Source organism: Cucurbita pepo, chromosome LG01, assembly GCF_002806865.2.
Source record: "Cucurbita pepo subsp. pepo cultivar mu-cu-16 chromosome LG01, ASM280686v2, whole genome shotgun sequence".
Classification (NCBI taxonomy): domain Eukaryota; kingdom Viridiplantae; phylum Streptophyta; class Magnoliopsida; order Cucurbitales; family Cucurbitaceae; genus Cucurbita; species Cucurbita pepo.
Window position 1 is genome coordinate 18,067,932 of NC_036638.1, and position 22,019 is coordinate 18,089,950.

The 22,019-nt window shown below is 34.5% G+C and overlaps 3 protein-coding genes across 4 annotated transcripts in view; 2 read left to right on the top strand and 1 right to left on the bottom strand.

Moving 5' to 3' along the window:
• Positions 1–2,565, top strand: LOC111800567 (uncharacterized oxidoreductase At4g09670). Its single transcript, XM_023684323.1, has 2 exons — positions 1–590; positions 1,659–2,565. The coding sequence occupies exons 1-2, from the start codon at positions 129–131 to the stop codon at positions 2,277–2,279; spliced, it is 1,083 nt and encodes a 360-aa protein (XP_023540091.1). The 5' UTR covers positions 1–128; the 3' UTR covers positions 2,280–2,565.
• LOC111800548 (putative CCA tRNA nucleotidyltransferase 2) lies at positions 702–21,906 on the bottom strand. Its single transcript, XM_023684300.1, has 17 exons — positions 21,542–21,906; positions 21,249–21,379; positions 20,951–21,068; positions 20,482–20,537; positions 20,331–20,380; positions 20,016–20,114; positions 19,809–19,918; positions 19,576–19,703; positions 19,294–19,360; positions 19,076–19,159; positions 18,933–18,995; positions 18,688–18,832; positions 18,362–18,529; positions 18,156–18,253; positions 18,002–18,009; positions 6,246–6,256; positions 702–865 (listed from the first exon to the last, which is right to left on the bottom strand). The coding sequence occupies exons 1-17, from the start codon at positions 21,878–21,880 to the stop codon at positions 750–752; spliced, it is 1,791 nt and encodes a 596-aa protein (XP_023540068.1). The 5' UTR covers positions 21,881–21,906; the 3' UTR covers positions 702–749.
• Positions 3,448–22,019, top strand: part of LOC111800536 (exocyst complex component SEC6) — a 27,591-nt gene continuing 9,019 nt past the window's right edge. Inside the window, exons 1-25 of one of the 2 annotated variants that reach the window (XR_002815994.1) lie at positions 3,448–3,866; positions 4,904–4,942; positions 5,100–5,188; positions 5,269–5,359; positions 5,794–5,883; positions 6,057–6,136; positions 7,027–7,119; positions 8,351–8,377; positions 9,347–9,454; positions 9,543–9,681; positions 9,779–9,823; positions 11,234–11,289; positions 11,538–11,646; positions 12,356–12,496; positions 12,600–12,779; positions 12,946–13,029; positions 13,119–13,205; positions 13,755–13,799; positions 14,641–14,719; positions 15,283–15,352; positions 15,471–15,558; positions 15,644–15,733; positions 16,086–16,202; positions 16,281–16,343; positions 17,285–17,467. Coding sequence is in view for 1 of the 2 variants with exons in the window: in XM_023684289.1 (XP_023540057.1) it covers positions 3,738–3,866; positions 4,904–4,942; positions 5,100–5,188; positions 5,269–5,359; positions 5,794–5,883; positions 6,057–6,136; positions 7,027–7,119; positions 8,351–8,377; positions 9,347–9,454; positions 9,543–9,681; positions 9,779–9,823; positions 11,234–11,289; positions 11,538–11,646; positions 12,356–12,496; positions 12,600–12,779; positions 12,946–13,029; positions 13,119–13,205; positions 13,755–13,799; positions 14,641–14,719; positions 15,283–15,352; positions 15,471–15,558; positions 15,644–15,733; positions 16,086–16,202; positions 16,281–16,343; positions 17,285–17,410 (2,265 nt within the window). In the remaining variant the exon portion in view is untranslated. Of the gene's footprint in view, positions 3,867–4,903; positions 4,943–5,099; positions 5,189–5,268; positions 5,360–5,793; positions 5,884–6,056; positions 6,137–7,026; positions 7,120–8,350; positions 8,378–9,346; positions 9,455–9,542; positions 9,682–9,778; positions 9,824–11,233; positions 11,290–11,537; positions 11,647–12,355; positions 12,497–12,599; positions 12,780–12,945; positions 13,030–13,118; positions 13,206–13,754; positions 13,800–14,640; positions 14,720–15,282; positions 15,353–15,470; positions 15,559–15,643; positions 15,734–16,085; positions 16,203–16,280; positions 16,344–17,284; positions 17,689–22,019 lie in introns of those variants that run through there. The other variant, XM_023684289.1, reaches the window with a different exon arrangement.

Consider the following 22,019-nt stretch of genomic DNA (forward strand, 5'->3'; position numbering starts at 1 on the left):
AACAATTTGGAAAGCGCTTTTCTCGTTACACAAGCGTGGAGTGGATCGAGTAGCACTTTCTCATCAGCTGCGCTTCCCTTATCTCCATCACACTTCCCCACCAACCTCCATAGATCCACACCGCCGCCATGGCCGACATGATTGTCCGTTTCGGAATCATCGGCGCAGCCGAGATTGCTCGGAAGGTTTCTCGTGCCATTGCTCTTGCTCCCAACGCCACTCTCTCGGCAATCGGCAGCCGTTCCGTTGAAAAGGCCTCCAAATTTGCCGTCGATAATGGTTTCAGTCCTCAGGTTAAAATCTATGGTTCTTACGAAGCTGTTCTTGACGATCCTGAAATCGATGCTGTCTATGTTCCTCTTCCGACTAGTCTTCACTTGCGCTGGGCCGTGCTCGCTGCCGAGAAGAAGAAGCACTTGCTCCTTGAGAAACCTGTAGCGCTTAATGTATCTGAGTTTGATAAGATTCTTGAAGCGTGTGAAGCCAATGGAGTGCAGTTCATGGACGGTACCATGTGGATGCATAATCCTCGTACGGCCTTGATGAAGGAATTTCTCTCCGATGCAGATCAATTTGGCCAGCTCAAATCGGTATGTGATTCAAATTCCATTCAGAATGATGTAATTCATATACTGTACTCTTTGACTAACTGCGATCGTGCTGGAAACTTGAGATATTCGAGTCCTTAGTGTTATAGCTATTTGACAAATTTCTAGATATTTGCCTCCTATTACAATTTACCTGACCTTTTAGGAAACTATCTGTTCAAATTTTTCCTGCACGGATTGTAAATTAGGGATGTTTTTCGTAGTCTGGTCTTTCCTGCTTGGTAAATGCTTGTGCACCGGCGTACAGGCAGGCTGCCCTGTTGCTCATCCAAGTTATGGTCATGGTTGAACAAGATGAGACGAAATGAAATGGGTGTTGCCCTTTACCTGACATATGTACGCTTTTCTAAACAAGAAACAGTTCAATTTGTTGATCAAATGAAGTCACTAAAGATGGAGGATCCTACCTTTAGGAATATTACAAACTACTTTTCCAATGGGGTATGAGAGATGTGAGGCTATAATTACAAAAAGGTGGATACTATTTACATGAATGAAGTGCTAAAAAGTAGTAGAGAATATAAGATCGGTGCTTGTTCCTTTTATGAGTAGATGCGAGTATTTCTCGTATCTAGCTTTGTTTATTTGACGGGGAGAAATCTCTTATTGCTCCCTCTCGCATTCCCCGTTTAGATGGGGTTTCCTGACCTCGATTGGGTTAGATCCCTGTGGATTAAATGGACATCTCTATTTCAATGATTGACAAGTAAAAGCGAGAGAAAGACCCTTTACTTTATACTCTCATGAGCGCACTGGTCTTTACTATTAACATTGCAGTTGTTAATCTTAACATTGCATTTGTTTGCTGAAAAACATTGCAATTGTACGCATGGTAGTTCTGATATATGGTACATATGTTATGAAGTTTGAGTGAACTAGCTCTATGATATAGTTACGAAGAAAAAGGTTAAACTTTGTTAATATGTTTTGTACCAATCGTTTGCACGTGTTTTCGTTGTACGATCAATGATTAGAAGTTCAAATTTTCTTCTGGTTTTGGACAATTCATTGATTTGTAGATTGATCCTTTTTCTGTTCTGAACATCATAGGTAAACAGTGTTTTTTCTTTTGCGGCTGATGCCGACTTCTTAGCTAATGATATCCGTGTGAAGTCCGACCTTGACGGTCTTGGTGCTTTGGGTGATGCTGGATGGTACTGTATTCGTTCCATTCTTTTTGCTGCCAACTTTGAACTGCCTAAACGAGTGATCGCGTTTCCTAATCCTGTTTTGAACGAATCGGGCGTGATTTTGTCCTGTGGAGCTTCTCTCTTTTGGGACGATGGGAAAATAGCAACCTTCCACTGCTCGTTCTTGTCGAACTTGACCATGGATATCACCGCCATCGGAACAAACGGGACATTACATGTGAATGATTTCATCATACCTTATGGAGAGAAGGAGGCCTATTTCTGTACCAATTCAAAATCTGGTTTCACTGAACTTGTGACTGGTTGGGAACCCCTACCAAGCAAACATATAGTCCCTACTGATCTTCCTCAGGAGGCTCACATGGTGAGAGAGTTTTCTCATTTGGTTAAAGAGATCAAAGCAAATGGCTCCAAACCCGAGAAGAAGTGGCCGAACATCAGTCGAAAAACTCAGCTGGTGCTTGATGCAGTGAAGGTGTCGCTCGATGGAGGATTCAAACCTGTTGAAGTCGGACCGTGATTCCTACGGTATTCTCATTTGATCTTGTATTGAACTTCAATGTGTTAGTCTATGATTGTGATTAGGTTCCTTTGCACTTGAAGTGGTTCTACCAGTCTGATATATGATTGCTTGTGCTTGTAACTAGTCTTTAGGCTTGCATCAAGGATGAAAAGCTCTGCATTTATCAAGATTTACTCGAGTCTTGAAGAGCCATAAACTGTGAGAGAAGCCAATCCTTGAGAATAATTATATGGTTGATCTTTGTCAATTGATCTTATGCTATTCAAATGTTTTTTTACTTCAATTCGGAAGATATTTTAGAGTCGGATTAGGTAAATGATGTCTATGGGATGGGGACGGGGACGGGGATGGGGATGGGGATGGAGAAGCCTTCTCCATTCCTTTTCTTGCCATATATCTAAGTGGTGGTGGGGTCGGGATTCTCCGTCGATGTGTTAGCTAATTGGGATAAATCTCCTAACTCTATTCCCTGTTTGGGGTTGGGATTCTCCGTCTATGTGTTAGCTAATTGGAATAAATCTCCTTAACTTTGTTCCCTGTTTGGGGTCGGGATTCTCTGTCTCCGTTTAGCTAATGGGGAGAAATCTACCCGCTCCCTTTTTCATTTTCTATTTAAACGATAACCATTTGGGGTCAGGATTCTCCGTCCTTATTTGGCTAATAGACCAACTCCTTTTTTCATTTTCTATTTAAACGATAACTGATCCATAAGTTAATAAACATATATACTATGTTCTAAATAACATTTCTTTTTTATAATATAATATTATAAAATATTAAAAATAAAAAAGTTTAAATAATGGTATAATTTAATTCCTAAATTTTGAACCATCATAAATTTTAATTTTTTATTATAATTTCTTTAATAAAATAATTACCATTCACATATTCACATATTCTATTAAGTTACCGAGAAAAATTATATTGTTGGTTTTTTACAAATAGAAAAAAAAAAAAAGATTAAACTATAAAAATTTAATAAATGTTTTATAAGTGTGAAAATTATGGGTTTATAATTTTAAAATCGAGTTATATTAAAATATTTAGTTTAATTAAAAAAAAATAGTTTTAATTGATTTTAGATTTTAACGATGTATAAATTGATATTTTTTGGGCTTATTATTTTGTGTATAGGCACATAATATCTGTTTTTACGGAGAACACAGCGTTTGACAGATAAAATTCTATAAATCATTTCAAAGCAATTTCGCTCGGCCTAGAATTTCATGTTGTGGCCCAATTCGTCGTCCATCTGTTCAAGAAATTTGTGGAACCTGCCTCGTCAATCAGATCCATTTCCATTCTGATGAAGAAACATTGTTCGGTAGCCGAATAATCTGTTTATCAAGCATCAGAGATCGTTGCTACTTTCGGAAATCGACTTTTTCTTTAATTACATTGATTATCTGCTCGATTGTCAAGTCTCTTGTGTTTCCAATTCTTGTTTACTTCAAGATGATGGTCGAGGATCTCGGTATCGAAGCAAAGGAAGCAGCCGTACGCGAGGTTGCCAAGCTTCTGCCGCTTCCGGAGCTTCTGCAGTCAATTAGTTCGATCAAGGCCGATTACATTACTCGTCAGCAGGTACTTGTTTTCAACGATTTTTTTTTTTTTTTTTTTTTTACATTCTTCAACTCTTGTGATCTTCTGCGACATCTGCGTGAATTTTCTATTGCTGAATTTTTGTTTCCAGTTGTGCTGGAGCTTTGCTGGCAGTAATTCTATTGATAGGATGTAGAGCAAGTGATCCAAATTTTCTTTTATGTTTTGTTGAAATAGTTACTGCAGTTGATGAGTCTTTGATTTAGTTTAGTCAAGAAATGCTGGAATGTTGCACCATCACTCATCTGGATAGTGATTTTAGCTATTTTTTCGGACTCAAAATTTCTCAATTCCTCACCTGAAGACTTACCTTATGCATTTAAGACTTTAGAGCACTTGCACTTAAAAATCTACTTCATCCTCTCATTCATAGGAACGTATAGGGGACGTAGTCTACCAAATTCCAGGGGTTGATGCTTTTAAATAGTTGACAAATAATGTACTTCTGAGAGCGATGAATTAAAAAAATTTGCTGCAAACACAAATCGTGAATGAAGGTTTTAACTATTACACTTGTCCATGCTATGAATTGCGGATCTCACTTAAGCTTCACAAGATGAGACTAATTTTTGCTTGCACTTAAATTCTCTGGTAATCAAGTTTGGATGTTGCATGCTACACCGAGGTACTCTTGATCATGTGAACACCAGAACATAAATTCTCCCCTTTTGCCTAATATTGCGGCATAGTTGAGGTACTTGATTAAATTTCTCGCTGAAAATGCAACATATGTTTTATAGATGAAGAGAGTTCTGTAGTTTATTGTTGCTGTAAGCAGTGTAAAAATAGATTTAATTCAACTTCCTGCCATAGTATCAGTTAATTCATAATTGTATCAATGCTTATAGTTATTGATTTCAAAATATGTTTTGTACAGATGAAGCGTAATTGCCTGTATTATGATGTTCTATTCTGGCACGATTGCTGTGTGCTTCTGAGTGTTTTATCTTTTTGCTAATCATATTATGTTTTCCTAGTTTTCTGGGGTTTACTGAAAATAGTTAATGCTTCATTTTCAGGCTAATGATGCACAACTCAGTACAATGGTTGCGGAGCAGGTATAGCTCACAGCTTCTTCCATTATTTCTTTAGAGATCTGCTGTCTCACCATTGTGCATTCCCATATTTACTAATGGACTAAACTTTCAGAGATGCACTTGAAGATAAAATAGCTTGTGTTGCTCAAAAAGTCTTGCTTTCCCAACGTGAATGCAGGTTGAACAAGCACAAGCTGGACTGGAGTCGCTTTCTTTATCTGAAAAGTCAATAAACCAGCTTCGAGAAAACTTTATTTCAATTGAGAAGTATGAAAATAGACGCACTGGCAGTCAAATAATGTTCTTGATTCAAGTATCGTGATAACTCAATTGCCTTGTGCATTCAGGTTATGTCAAGAATGCCAAACATTAATAGAGAACCATGATCAGATAAAGCTCCTTAGCAATGCAAGGAATAACTTGTTAACAACCTTGAAGGTCAGCCTTCTCCTTAATTATAAATGTAATTAAATGCTAAAGTATCTCTCAAATGTGCCCTTGGAATTTAACATACTCTTGGATGATTTATGTGGCTGTCCTTTTATCGTTTTTTTTCTTTTTATTTTCACAAACTTTTAGGTCTTTATAGCATTTTAGTCGCATTACTTGAGAAATTGGTTGTAAATTGAACTTACACACGTGGGGTTGCAATTGCATCAAGTACCTAGGCCATTAATTTAACAATCCAACAATCAACTTTTCTTCTAGCAAAATCTTCCATGTCCAACATGATATACTTAATCCATAAATCGATTTTCTCGCTTCAAGTTCAAGACCTTTTAATTTTATTTATTTATCTATTTGTTTTCTCTCCATGGTGGTTAGCTGTATTTCTATGGTGTTATAGAACTAATGTTCTATGCCTTGAATAGGATGTTGAGGGCATGATGTCCATATCTGTTGAAGCGTCTGAGGCCCGAGATTCTTTGAGTGATGCAAAAGAGCTTATAAACACTTACGAGGTGAAGTGGTCTTATTGTAGTTGTTAAGGTTGAAAAGTTTTCTCATCATTTGGACATTTGTGCATTTTTTTTTTTTTTTTCCAAAATAAACAGCGTAGTATCTTCATGTAGCATTTCATGCATTTATAATCTGGCCCTTATAATTCTTCCCATTACATGCACACTTGTCACAGAGGCTAACTGCACTTGATGGAAAACGGAGGTTTGCTTTGGCAGCTGCAGCATCTCACAAAGAAGAGGTTGGGAGACTAAGGTATGCATCTGTTTTTCTTTTCCCTCTTCTTTTTGTTCTTTTACCCTGAATGTAGATCTATCCTATTTTCGTTAGGGAATAAAACAAACTACCTGGTATTTGCAATTACATGCAAATATCCTCTAGTTTAGTATCCATTTGAACATCCTATTTGGAATGAAAGGAGCTCTAGGATCTTTCAAGACAAAGAAAGATCCCCACATGAGGTCCCAGAGGCCTCACTTCTTTTGGCTCTTTATTGGTGTAGAAATAATGTTTACCAGCAAGAGCTTAAATTCTCTTCTATCCAACTGGAGAAGTTTTCTGTAATCTATTTGGCTGAGTTTTCTCTTTTGTATCCTTTCATTTGATCAAGAAATTGTTTCCTCTCCAATTTTTTTCAATATCTGATCTGTGGTTAGTATTGAAAAATGGGATTTTATAAAAAAATCTTCGTAATTTTTTTTTTATCTGTGGCTGCTTTTGCCTTGTAGGGGTCTGGCCCTTCCTCCTTTTGTACATTTCTTACTTTCAATGAAATCCGTTTCATTTTTTTTAATATCTCTAACCATGTCTAGAATAATTTTACAATAATGGAATTCAATGATAAACTTAAGTGGCCTACTTATTTGGGTGTTCGAAGTTTTTAGAGGAACTAGCTATTGTTGGTGGGACAATGGTAAGAGGGCAGAGAGAATACTTCAGTCTTTAGAAATTCTCTATGGGATAATTTCATTTATTAGGATAACAAACGATTAAATAGACTTAGGATGATGGTCATGGTGAAATTTTATGTTTCATTTTGTTTCTATTTAGTTGTTTAAATCAATGTTATTTTATTATAGTTTTATCAATCTTTTTTTTCTGATACATAGCGTGACCTTGTTCCTAACCTTTGGAATAAACAACAGAGAATATTTTGAAGATGTAGATCGAACGTGGGAAACATTTGAGAAGACCTTATGGGAACATGTGTCCAACTTTTATAAACTTTCTAAAGAGAGGTACATTGTGAATAGTTTCAATGATATTATTAAATTTAATGTTGTCTCTTATTATTTGAATTTCTAGATTTTTACCTCCAAAAAAGATTGATTCTGTTATATGAGACATTTTTTTTGTCAACAGTTGTGTTTTTCTTGTTTAATCTAACTAATTTATTAACTAATTTTATTTGTTTGTACCTCATTACTTCTTGGAGGTTGATCTTGGACTATAGTTTTCATATTCTTTGATTTGGTGTCCCTTTGGAACAGGGAGGTGTAAATTCTGATTATCTTTTCTAGATAAAATGTCTAGTTTGTATTATATAAAATATTAACATTTTTTTAATAGGAGAAAATATAGTATAATGAATAATGTGATAATTTTTTTTGGGGGATTTACACTTATTTTCTAATTCACGAAGCATTTCGTCATTTATTTTTCCCTCCCATGTCTTTGTGCCTAGGTATCCACCCGACTCTCCAACATTCATTTGTCTCAAAATAACCTTTTGTTAGGCTCCTTGTATCTAGGGGTTGGCAGATTCACAAAAAGATGGAGTGAAATTCAAACATCCCGATGTGGGATTTTTTGGGGAGGAATTTTTTTTTTCAAATAACTGTTTTCTTGCCCCATAATTGGTGTATTATCTTCCTAATATGCTGAAATTCATATCTTCAGGTTAGCTTGTGGAGTCATTTTGGATTTGATTTGATGAGTGTGAAACGACCATTATCTTTATAAATTTTTTGTTTTGGTGGAAATTCAAAGATGATATCTATGCTTTTGAATTCTGAAGTGAAGACTCATGAATATTCTACGAGTTAATATAATAAAAGAAAAACTTGTACATATCTGGTATGTACTTTAGAGGGATTTTTGGGATTGTGACTTGCTGAGGAAGACGTGGGAAGATTTTATAGGGGAGCAATCATGGCTTCCTTAAGGTTGGAAGATGGATTCCTCCTCCCTCACCCCTTCCCGTTTGCTATGAACAATATAGAATTGAGTAGCCAAGTTTTGTTAGTTATGTAGGTGAAATCTTGCCAAATTGTTGTGATAATAATTTAATGTCCAGTACAAAAGGTTTGTGTGTGTGGGTGATTTAAACAACTGTAAAATGGGTTAATATAGATAAAAATATTCGGCTGCAGAACTTATTCATTTATAAAGCTTCATTTGTAGCCGTAATTATGATTTTGATCCTTTTTGTACACTTTTTCTAACTGTGTTAATTTTTCCACTTTGCAGTCCACAAACATTGGTTCGTGCTATAAGGTACAGACATATTGACATTTGCCAATCTTGGGCTAAGTTTTGTTTATTGTAGTAATTCAGTTAGAATAGTCATACATATGTTTTGGATCTCATAATGCTGAGAAAGAACTCAGAAGTTTGTGAAGAATTAGAATCACCTATCCTTCTATATTTCCAGTTTCCTGATTATCTGGAAAACCGTATGGTATTTAAGTACTCCCTGGAGAGAAAATTTAAGAGAGAGAGAGAGAGGGAAACGATGAAGGAAAAGTGGTGATATCTTTAGCTGTCTGTTGATACTTCCTCCATTTCTTTTATGTTTGATGGAGGTAAAAGATATCCTTCATTATGCTATGTGATGCTTTAAAGGTCATGTCTAATCCTATCCTTCATCGGCTCTATTCAATAATCACATGTGAGAGAAAATGAGGGCTAAGGGTTCTATCAGGTTATAGAAAAATTTATGTGATCTAAATCAGATACAATTGGTCAGTCTTTTCTTTTTTAGTTCAGGACAACTAATTTTTGACATGTAAAAAATGATGGAATTTTTTTTATGTGACTCTCAACTCTCAACTCCCATGAAGAAGCTGAAAGATAGTATTATTTTTCTTGTTCAATCTTGTAATTGTACAATATCAATTTTCTTTGCATTGACAAGAAACTTCGTAGGCTTATATGCATTTTGGTTTGTTCCACTATTGAAAAAATTCTTGTTCAATCTTAGCTACCCTATTACTTTTTCATAACTTTACTAAAGGTAGGAGGAACAAAAAGGTGAACCTCAGTGCAATTTTATTTTCTTACTTTCTGAGGTGTTTATATTTTCTATATAGAATAACTGCCATTTGATGTGGGGATATGATGAAATGCAAAGAAATCCTCAATTAATTGATAGAAGTTTCTGGGAAATCCTTGTTAGAATTTTTTAGGATAGCTAATTTGACTGATCGAAATTATTTTGTGCATATGTCAATTATACCTTTTTAGAGTCGTTGAAATGCAAGAAATTCTTGATCAACAACTTGCTGAGGAAGCAGCTGAGGCTGAGGGAGGTGGCGCAATGGCAACTGTAGCAAACCCTCGCAGAACCACAAAGTATATATTTTAACATGTTTAACTCATTTTTAGATAAATTATTTAGTGTTATTTTGTTGATCAATAAATTTTCAATTTAACAAACCAGAAAAACCACCACAGCAACAGCTTCTTCTAGAAACCTTACACAGCAAAAATTGAAGGCTCAGGGGAAACAATACAAAGACAAATGCTATGAGCAAATAAGGAAGACTGTTGAAGGAAGGTTTAGTAAACTTTTGACGGAGGTATTTCTCTTCAAACTTTGTATGGAAAAAGAAAATGAAATATACTTTTTACCGTCTTGGCTTCTTGTTAATGTGTCTCATGTTTAATTCTCATCAGCTTGTTTTTGAGGACCTGAAGGCAGCTTTAGAGGAAGCTCGAACGGTACGCATCATCAATTATAAACCTTCTAGGTTATTTTTATTTTTATCTATCTCTGGTTTGGAATGAGGATCAGCAATTATGTTTTCTATGTAAAACTAATTGGCCAGATAATGACGTCAAAAATGATGGGTTAAGCTTTGCTGTGTTGCAACTTCATGAATCTTTTATTCTACACCCGTAGGAAGTGATTCAGAATGACAGAATATCTGAGTAGATTTTTAGACGGAAAAAGAATGAGAAAAACTAATGTTGCACCATTAGAACTACTTACACTCGGAGAATTTGGTGGTACCTGAAGTTGGTCTATATCATGCAGTCCAAAGAACAATTTTATAAACAATCAGAGAAAAACCTATATTGGTGCTAACTATACTATTTTTGTGCTTCGGGTGTAATTACAAAGTTTCTACTTTGTATAAAGAGCGCTCAAGATTGAGAACACAGAAAATCCTTAAAATTTAGATGTTGTAGTCTGATAAGCATTAGAATCATTATAAACAAAATAATTTAATAAGTGGATATGTGGACGTCAAGATCATAGTTTTTGCCTCTCTACTAATAGGAAAGGTTACGAAATTCAAATATTTCTGGAAATTATTGATGTTTAGGTTAAATATATATTTTAGTTCCTATGACTACTGGAGTTTTTTATTTTATAAATATATTATTTTTAGATTGGTCCCAAATCTTTAAATATTTCTTCCCTTATGTATAATGTATTGAATATTTTCAAATAATTCCTTCTTGTCGTAAAAATGATTTAAGTTAACTAACAAAATGAAGATGTAATGATAAAATACACTTCATTAATTCAGTAGAAAAATACCATATGTTTTAAATTGGTGAAACAGACATGCCATTCACATATAAACTAACAAATTTACTCCTTTCATATCAATTAGCATGCAGTAACTTGACCTGAAATTGCTTTTTGTTCAAAAAAGTTAACCCATTAAAAAAATTGCTTTATCAACAAATTACAACCTCCTAATGACACCAATTTTAAATTGATGTATTCTCATTCTTTTGACATTTAGTGGTTGCAAAGATTTAATTGAGAACCGTTCAATGCATAAATGATGAAATAGAATTGTTTAAAAGATCGATGTCCAAATAAGGGAAAAAAACCAAATGTTATGAAGTAAAATATATATTTAGCCTTGATTTTTATTTTTCTTAAAGACCTCAGACAGTTTATTTACAAAAGAAGAAGACCCCATGTGGATTGTGGACCATTCAGACAAATTAAAATCATTGCTTAGAGCTCACTTGGTTATTATTCACTTTTAAACGTCTTTGATGAGTTTCCAATGGTGACTTGTATTCACTTGGTTATTCTTCTAGTATCATATTATATATTAGACTCTTTGCTTAATCTTCCTCTTGCCATTACAATTTTTCACGTTTTAGATTGGAGAAGAGCTTGGTGATGTCTACGACTACGTGGCTCCTTGTTTCCCTCCAAGGTTTGCTTGTCTGATTACTCTCCTTCAGATTTATATGTTTATCATTATTTTGCGTAAGAAACAAGACCTTCTTTAAGCCCAACAAAAGATCCGCAGTAACTGGATTTGTGCTTCCTCATTTTAGCTTGTAAAGACTATGATTTGAAATTTCTTGGTAGCTGATAAGATACCTTGTTTCTTTGGATAAAATTATCATTTTTAGTTTTAAATAAATTAACCTCCCAACTTCTGATATTATGCTTTTGTAGATATGAGATATTCCAACTCATGGTCAATCTGTACACTGAAAGGTTCATTCAGATGCTCAGATTACTCAGTGACAGGGCAAATGAATTGACCAATATAGAAATTTTAAAGGTACTGGTTTTGTCTAAGCAGTCAGTTTTTTCATCTTATATCTCTGATCCTTTTTAAGGCGATGAATGTTGCCCTTGACTTCTAGATTCCATCTAAAGTGGTCCTTCCTGTGGGCAGAGACCATGGTTTTTGGTTTTGATTGGATAACTAACATACATTTTTTTATATAGTACTCAGCAGATAACACAGAATCCTACTTCAGTATATTGATTAGTACGGGATAAAGAAAAGAGATCTCATAATAGTTTGCTTCTTAAGGTCATCGATATTTCATTTTGTGTGGAACAAAAACTTGTACCAAGGATTCTATGAAATATACAGCTTGATTAATTCATAGATTTTGTGATATTGTATATCCCCGTGGAAGAAGAGGGGATTTGTCCCTAGCTTTGGTCATAATATTTTCAAATCATATTGGCACTGTTCTATATATATGCCAAATGGGTTGACCTTGCTAGTCTGAACAAATTGTTTCTGGATATTTATTATTGAGCACTTTCAGTAGTATTTGCAGCATACATATTTGTCATTAATAGCTTTCTTGCAAATAGAACAAAAAGTGCAGTAATTTGCTAAAATCTCCAGTTCCTTCTCTAGGAATGATTCGATTACCACAATTTTAAGTGATATCATGTTATTTGAGTGTTTATCATCACATGAAAATCTTCGTTTCTAAATTTTACTTTTCTTCCCTCGCTACTGGAGTTAGGTTACTGGTTGGGTTGTAGAGTATCAAGATAACCTGATTGGACTAGGTGTTGATGAGTCCCTGGCCCAAGTATGTTCTGAGAGTGGTGCTATGGATCCCCTGATGAATTCTTATGTTGAAAGAATGCAAGCTACTACAAGGGTAATGACATAATACGATCTGTCTATAATAATTTTAAAGATTATGATGTTGGAGTCACTGATCATTTTCAGCTGTTATCATTGTTGGTTCTTATGATCCCTAGAAATGGTACTTGAATATCTTGGAGGCTGATAAGGTTCAACCACCCAAAAAAACTGAAGATGGCAAGCTGTATACACCTGCAGCTGTTGATTTGTTTAGGATCCTAGGTGAGCAAGTACAAATTGTTCGTGATAATAGCACGGATGTCATGCTTTACAGAATTTCCTTGGCTATTATTCAGGTGCGTTAGAAATTTTTTAGCACTCATGATGTAACTCTAACTACTACTAAAATTTCATTAGCTTATTAAGTATAACATGCACCTTTTCCCTTTTGTTACTATTATTCCCTTTTTAAATGGTTATTGAGCCAGTTTTTTTTTTTTTTTTCTTTTTTTTGGTCCCAAGGTAATGATTGATTTTCAAGCAGCTGAGAGGAAGAGACTTGAAGAACCTGCTTCTGAAATTGGTTTAGAACCTTTGTGTGCAATGGTTCGTCTTTTCTTACATAGGATTCATTATATTTTTATGCTTGCATCGAAACTCCTGCTCTTACTACTTGATATTGAAAATACCTGCAGATTAACAACAACTTGCGTTGCTATGATCTTGCTATGGAGTTAAGTAATAGCACGATAGAGGCGCTCCCTCAGAATTATGCTGAACAGGTGATGCAATGTTGACCTCTGTGCGTTTTATTTTTTGTTATTATCTTGCACCTTGATGGTTAGATGTTTTCCACCATAAATAAATATTCTGAGTTTTTCTTGAGAAATAGATTATCCTAATGATTTTCTTTTTCTTTTTTTAAATCTTTACCTGCCTATTAATTAATAATTGCTACCCTATTTTCGGATTGAATTTGTAATCTCTGTGTTTTTAATTGAATTTTGCATGATTTAGATAATCATATTGGCTTGTTTTTCGTTTCCAGTTTGGCTTAAAATTGGAATATGAAAAGTGCAATGATGTTTGAAAAAAAACATATTTTCGACAGACTTCGCTTCTATTGGGTGTCCCTGCCTCCTCTCTAAATACTTTTGTAATTTTGATTTCGTGCAAATTATGCCCATCAGGAGTCATAAATTTTTTTTTGTACATCTCCTTTTGATTATTAAATTTTTTATTTCTTATTAAAGAAAAAGTGTGAATATCTGGGAAGATAGGGCCCTCAAAACTTATTTGATTTTGGTTTGTTTTCTCCCTGTATTTCACAGATAAATTTTGAAGACACTTGCAAAGGCTTCCTAGAAGTTGCCAAGGTATTGGATGTTTCAAGAATTTTTTCCTACGGTTGTTTGTGTTCTCTTTATCTTGATCCTTGTGCTCAAGTATATTATATTTCTGAGGTAGGTTTGAGTCAATTCTCCAACGAAATGCCATATAACCTGTACACATTGAACTTTAGCCTTTGCAATGTCAGCTATAAAAAATGTGACTGTTTTTAATAACTTATCAACATATTTAATATTATGTAAAATATTTATAAAAAAAAAAAAAGTTAATTTATGCCACGTAGCCATATGAAACTGTGCGTCCCATTCTTGTTAAAAGAATGAACGGAAATGTAACTTCAAATACCAATTGGAGCTGGTTTTGAGTGACTTTTTGAAAATTTGGGACCAAATGGACTTTTTGCTCAAATCTCAAGACTAAAACTGTAAATTTCCTAATAAAGAGTTTAGATTTGAGACAACAAAAAATATAACTTCCTGAATCTCTTTTGCACTTCCTCTGTGTCAAGGAACATTACACACGACTTCTTAGGAGTGATTTCGTAAAATCTTTTCTTTAATTTTTGTATCATGACAAAGAAATCTTGTCTTTACAATGATAAATCATTTCATTGCTTGGTAAATTACATTATAAGATCTTTGTTTGTACATCTATTTCATATTACCAGTGAAATGATTTATCGTTCCTAAAGAGAGAGAGAGAACCTTGCATAAAAAGAAGAGATGATCACAAAAAAATCACGAAACTTCCACAAATGCAAAAGAAGAGATGATCTGGACCCAATAAAGGGATTCTTTCTTTGAGTTTTGTTGTTAGTGCTTGTCAAAGAGATGACCTGAACAATTATATCATATTAATTGATGCTAGGAAGCTGTGCATCTAACGGTCAGTGTCATTTTTGAGGATCCTGGAGTGCAAGAGCTACTTGTCAAGCTTTATCAAAAGGGTAATTAATATTTCCTTCTTTCTCTCTTGCAATCCTCTGTAAGTTGGGCAGTATATACGTTATAGTTGGTTTGAAGGATATATGGTTTATAATCATACCATGACAAGAATAAGCGGTTCGAAAATTTGTGCCTTTGCCTGGGAATGTTAGATTTTTTTTAGGCTTATGTGTTGCGTTGAATTATTATTCTTTATCAGAAATTGATATATTGAAACTGGAATAGTAAACGAAATCAGAAAATATGTCTCATTGAATAATATATTTTGGATAATGTTGATTGTTTATGGATTATCTCTTGCCATACCATATAATGAAAATTGTTTTTACTCCTTTGTCTAATGTTTTTTTCCCTATATTTCGCATGTCATTTGTTAATATGTTATGTGTTATGAACTCTATTGTGCATAGAATTAGAAACAAAATTGACAAAATGGATAAAAAGTTTGGGAATATATTGGAGTATGGTATAAAATATTTCATTTTCGATGAATTTTTGTTTCTTTTTCAAAAAGTTAAGCAACAGTCCATCTGAACTATCAACTTTATCCCTTTTCCTATGATAGAATGGTCCGAAGGGCTCGTTACAGAATACCTAGTCGCAACGTTTGGAGACTATTTTACAGATGTGAAGATGTAAGTTCTCGTTTTCTTTTTCGCTTCAGACTATTTTACCTATTTTTATCCTTTTGTTTTAATATAGTTATAGGCTTTAAGCTTTACTATCTTCATATAATCTTCTTTAATGCTTAAGGTACATCGAAGAAAGATCGTTCAGAAGATTTGTCGAGGCTTGCCTAGAGGAAACTGCGATCGTCTATGTAGACCATTTGCTGACACAGGTTTCATTCTTAACTTCCCGACGCCTAATCTCGACTTCTTTGATCCCTATGATTTGAATATCTAAAAACCATCTTGTGATTCTAGAAAAACTACATAAAGGAAGAAACTATTGAGCGGATGAGGCTGGATGAAGAGGTCCTCATGGACTTTTTCAGGGAGTATATAAGCATTTCTGTAAGTCATCCCTGCAAATTTTATTGAAATACTCTCACGGCTAATTTTATTGCACTCTTTTTTTAGACACCGTAAGTGTTCAAATTTTGTTTTAGAATCTATTATCCGGAAAGAGGAAAAAAAAAATAGTCTCTGTTAGTTTTCCGTTTATAAATTTTGAATAGATATTCAAGAGTGTATATTATTATTTTACTAAATTCGATTAAAATTGACTTCAAACGAATGATAATAATTAATTTTAAGATTTATTGAAAGCGCACGAAGAACCAAAGTGATATTTTAACGTACATTTATTAATTTATTTATTTTGATCGGTTTTTAAACTTCTTTTTCTATTCTGTCTTTGTAACAGAAAGTAGAAAGCAGAGTAAGGATACTGAGTGATCTAAGGGAACTTGCTTCTGCGGAGAGTCTGGATACTTTCACACTCATTTACACCAATATCCTTGAGCACCAACCGGACTGCCCGGTAAACAAATTTCTTAAGATAGCAATTTTGGCTCCAGTATCTCGGGTTTATTATAATTTTGGGTTTATCAAATTACAGCCCGAGGTGGTCGAGAAGCTCGTTGGACTTCGGGAAGGCATACCAAGAAAAGACGCTAAAGAGGTATTTCTTTTATTTTAAACATCATATATTATTATATCATGTGAAACTTTACTACTCTCTGACCGTCACTTAGTTGGGAGTTAATATCGCAATTACTTGTTTAAATCATCATATGAACTATGGGTTACTGTTTTAAAAAACACTGGAAAACGAAGATGTCTAGGAAAAAGAAACAAAAAAATGTTATCAACAAGGGGAAGAAACTAAGTTATAAAACANCACTGGAAAACGAAGATGTCTAGGAAAAAGAAACAAAAAATGTTATCAACAAGGGGAAGAAACTAAGTTATAAAACATCACGAGAGTGGTCTACATGAGCTATCCTCTTTGAGGTTGAAGGTTCAAAAAAATGCATACCCCTACATTTATTGGGGTGCGGCTGCTAAGAATCAATTGAAAAAAGTAATAGGATTAGGAGGAACGGGTTCGAGTTATGGTGATCATTTGTCTAGCTTATAAGGTTTCATTCTAACCAAATATTGTGGAGTCAGAATGTTCTCTTGTGAAATTAGTNTTATTGGGGAGCGGCTGCTAAGAATCAATTGAAAAAAGTAATAGGATTAAGAGGAACGGGTTCGAGTTATGGTGATCATTTGTCTAGCTTATAAGGTTTCATTCTAACCAAATATTGTGGAGTCAGAATGTTCTCTTGTGAAATTAGTTGAGGTGCATGCAAGATGATCCAAACACCATGACTAAGCTATGATATCTTTTTATGAACATGACACGGGGCAACGCTATGTTGTAACGAAATGAAACGAGAAAANGAGTCAGAATGTTCTCTTGTGAAATTAGTCGAGGTGCATGCAAGATGATCTAAACACCATGACTAAGCTATGATATCTTTTTATGAACACGACACGGGGCAACGCTATGTTGTAACGAAATGAAACGAGAAAATATGAGAAACTTACATGGGGGTGGGGTGGGGGTTGTGGCAGGTTGTACAAGAATGCAAAGAAATATACGAGAATTCGCTGGTTGGAGGGAATCCGCCAAGAACAGGGTTTGTATTTCCAAGGGTCAAGAGCTTAGCACAATCCAAAGGATACCGATGGAGGAAGTGAGGTTAATTAAGTATCGTCTCTCCCCATCTCTCTCTCTCTCTCTCTCTCTCTCTCTCTCAAATTCATTTTCAGTTTTCCTTCATTGTTGTTCATAGTGTAGTGTTCTCTTTTTTTTTTTAATTATTAATTTTCTTTCAAGATTTTGGTTGAAAACTGGTGTGTAGAAGAAGAAGTCTTTCTTTCTTTTTACTCATTTTCATTATTCTTTTTGATTGTTAGCCTACTTAATGAAAACGAGTTATTTGCTATTATGGTATTATTATTTTTTGTTCATGTAACCCACTATTTGCTACAATAATCAATAATGGACATGTATGGGTAATAAAATTGGTCTTTTCTATCGAGATATTTGTATTTCATAGTATTTAAATATTCGAACCCTTTAACTTTGGATCTTACAATAGTAGAAAAGTGAACTAAAATACTACCAAAACTCAAATTATTTCTTTCTTTTTCGCATTAAATTATTTAATCAATTCTGATAGAATTAAAAAAAAAAAGAAAAGATTAAAACTTCAAACTAGCCATTTTAAGATATATTAAAAATATATATATATATAAAGATTAAAATTTGATATTAGAAAATACAACTTTTGTTGCTGCAGAATACACGTAAAAGATCAGGTTCCAAATAGTTCGTTTCTTTTGTAACAACAATATTTTATCGAGTTAAGTTCCACGTTCGACCTGTAAAGTTAGAATTTGTCAAAGAATATCGACATTTTAATCCTCAAAATCCACTCACCCATTCTCTAACAAGAGGTCCTCCTGATTTTAGCTGCAAAATGTTCATAATCTCTTTCCCATTCACAAGAGGTTTCACCTCCCACACATTTTGCAAACCTGAAAGCAACAGGGAAATGGGAGTTTCCCAAAGAGTCGGGTTAGATGCCAAAGATTGAACAAGGAAACACACAACATTTTCGTACGCTCAACGGGTTAAGGGTTTACCTAATTTAACGATCTCATTGTAGGCGACATCAAACAATTCTGTTCGCTTTTCCAGTTCGAAACGTCTGTTTAACAGATCTTCGGTATAATCTACATTAGCGGGATATAACAACGTGGCCAACAATAAAGCTACAGGCCAGAAGTCTTTAATTTCCCGCAAAAGAAGCCCTGCAGAGGACGAAAAATATGTCAACAAAGACAATCCAATGAATCTACATCCTAGAATCGAGACGACCGCTAAACTTTCTTTCAGAAATATCAATTATGCGAGCTCTTGATTGTGCAGTAATTCTATAACTTGATTTATATAAAGTTCTTTACAGTACCAGTCAATACTCGAATCCTTGACGTATCAGGAACATCCGCACATTCAACACCCCAATCAACGCCATTGGGTTGGATTTCCTCTTTCGATACAAGAAGCGGAATCAAGGTCAAAAACTTTTCCAAGGCGTGATGTAGTTGAACAACCTATATGGGAAAGATGTAATCAGATTCAAAAATCCGTGGAAGTGCGATAATTTAAATATATATAACCACAAAGAACAAACTAGTTCGGAGTGTAACTAACCGTTTCGGCATCGCTAACTTTTCGCTTAAGGGATTCCCGAAAAATATGGTTGACAACAGGAATCTGCAGGGCAGAAGATTCAGAATTTGAAGCAGCCAAAATATCTTAAGCACACAAAACAACATCAGTGAAATGTTAAATACCTTTTTGGATTTCTTATCTTTAAATGTGAATTTTCTGATTGGAAGGAAGAGAGCAGCATACATAGAGAGCCTTTTCTGTTCGTCCTATAACTCGAACGTTATAGAAAACCATTAGTAAAATAATTAAACACTGATAATCAATTTATGCATATAAAAGAAACAAAGCCATCACGGGACGAATTGCAGGGCATAAAACCCCTAATAATCTTTTCACTTACATTAAAGGTGACGCATTTGATTAGTTGGAGGAGGTTCCATGTGGCCTCTTGACAAGCAATGCAAAGCCTAACAAAAGGGGTAACCCAAAAACATGAGAGAGAGAGACCGAGTTTCGTTTATTCTTGTTTTGAAAGAATAATTATAATGCCAAAGATACAGAATGGAGTGATAGCACCCAAAGTGTTTGCTCTCCAACTTCTCGGAACCTCAGACATACCTCATAATATTATATACTTAGCAAACTACCCAAACAACTTTATGGCAAGATGAATCAAACGTACCTATTACACACGTCTGGTATTTCGGGTTCAGTGTTAGAAGGAAGTGTAAAGACAGTCCAAAATAATGTCAAATCACAAATGTAGCTCATTGCTTTAACTGGCTGATTCCCAGCCATCATGAGATCGATCTACATAAAACCAAGAAACAGAAGAACCTATTAGATCAAGTATCAAATCCAATATCAAACAACAAGTAAGTTTTCTGAAAAAGAGATATTCGATATAAAACTCACTTCGACCCCGATACGTTCTCTGCTAATCTTGGTAGCGAGAGCAGCCTTTACTTCTTCACATGATGCGGCAACTTTCAATTCTTCGTCCAATGTGAATTCAAATCTGGCACCTGAAATAATTACAGGAGAGTAAAGTAAAGGGAAAATCATGAATAAAGTAAACATCATAAAATCAGATGCAAGGTTCATATAACTAATAACACATACAGAAACGTATGGCTCGAAGGACTCGAAGCGGATCATCCATAAATGTAGCTTTCGGAGGTAAAGGAGTCACAATTTTCCCAAACTTCAAATCCGATATGCCTGCAATTCAAGGTTGTATAAGGAGGGGAGAAATATAGAAAATGAACAACTAGTACTCTCTTCAGACCTCAATTATCAAGGAAACCTCATATTCAGTCTGTTTTTTTATACATTAAATTGAACATTTCACCTCTTATAATTATTTTATGATAAGAAAGAAAATAAAACAAAGCAATTCTCAATATGGACTGTAAACAAAAGTAAATCAATACAAACCTCTTTTCGTCATATCTTCAACTAAGCTCGAGTTAATGTTATAGAACAAGCTATAAGGGGGAAGGGAAAAAAAACGACATTAACAAAACAAGAAATATAATCTGAAGGAATATAATATCTTAAATGGGCTATGCAATGAACAAAAATATACCTATTGATCGTTAAATCCCTTCTATAAGCATCCTCTTCAGCCGTCCCGAACTTTTGCTGTGAAATCAAGTAAATGGTTAACCTTCACGCATATAATAAAAATTTAGACAAAATATTCACCATTAGTAACAAAGAATGTTGTACATTACATGATCAATTAAAGATGTCGGCCAAAATATCGATAATCAATGAAGATTTCTGCACTCACAACCAGTCATCTTATGCGAAAAAATACACTATTTCTTACGGTATCAAGCAGAGAGATTTTAATCTCCATAACAAATATCGACATAATAAAGGGAAAAATACATGATCCAAAAGCTAAAGATTTCGTCATCGTTGTTTGACATTTTAGGGCATTCATCAACTGCATCTTTCATGCTAAAATTTCAACCTATAATCTTAAGCACAACTGAAATTTTCCTTTCAAACCACAAAAATTTGAACTTGGAAATCAAATGACTACATACCTTAGTAGGAATTCGGCTATTCTCACTGTATTCCTCACACCTCAAGTTCACAAAATCAATCCATATATCAAAGATACGCATCCTTGCTGTTTCTAGATGTTTTGATTGCTCAGGGTTACTGGAAAAACATAATTCGAAATTAGGAATCGCTTCCAAACTGTTCAAAAGAACCAAAAAATAAAGCCACAGCATAACAAACTTGAAAAATCATTCTCGTTCTTAAACTAAAACGCCTCCCAATTCCTCTTTAGTACTCCTAATTAGCATATAATTGCGCAAATGCACATGATTCTCGTACCATGGAATAACAGCGACTCCTTGCGCCTCTTCCCCAACTGTCAACAAATACTCTCTAACCTTGTCCACAAACTCGCTACCCAGCATGTTGTCCAGGGCGATGTCAATGTCGTAACAATCTTTGCCTAGAAGCTGTAAGGTAAATCATCCAAAAACACGATCAATTTAAAAAATATAAAAATATAAAAAAAATCCCCCAAACCCTAGAAATAGTTCGTGAAATTCAGGCTCATCAACAGCAAAAAAACTTACAAAATCTCAGAGAATTAGAGAGAGATAATGATAGAGAACGACCTTATCGCGAACCCAACCGCCGGCAACTCGAAGCTGCGTTTCGAGATTGAAGTGACGAAGAGTGCCAAGAAGCCTATTAAATATCTTCTCCTCGATTTCAGTGAGTTCAATCTTGTCTTTGACTTGAACGACTGGTTTCGGCGAAGAGATTGACGACGCCATTGATTTCGTAGACAGAATCAATGGAGGTCTGGTTGTTCTGGGGTATTTGGGGGCGCCAAGAGAGGTTGAAAACCTGGCGATGGAACTGCGGAACGAGAATGGCGGAAGGACGAGAGCGTCGAGTTTGAGAGCGATTTTGAAAGATTTAAACACTCTCATAGCTTTATAAAGAAGCATCCAATACCGCTATGATCTAGGACTCGTTCGGGATAGAAATCCCACGAATATATATATATATATATATATATATATATTTTTTTTTTTTTTTTTTTTTTTTTTTTTTTTTTTTTTTTTTTTTTTTTTTTTTTTTTTTTTT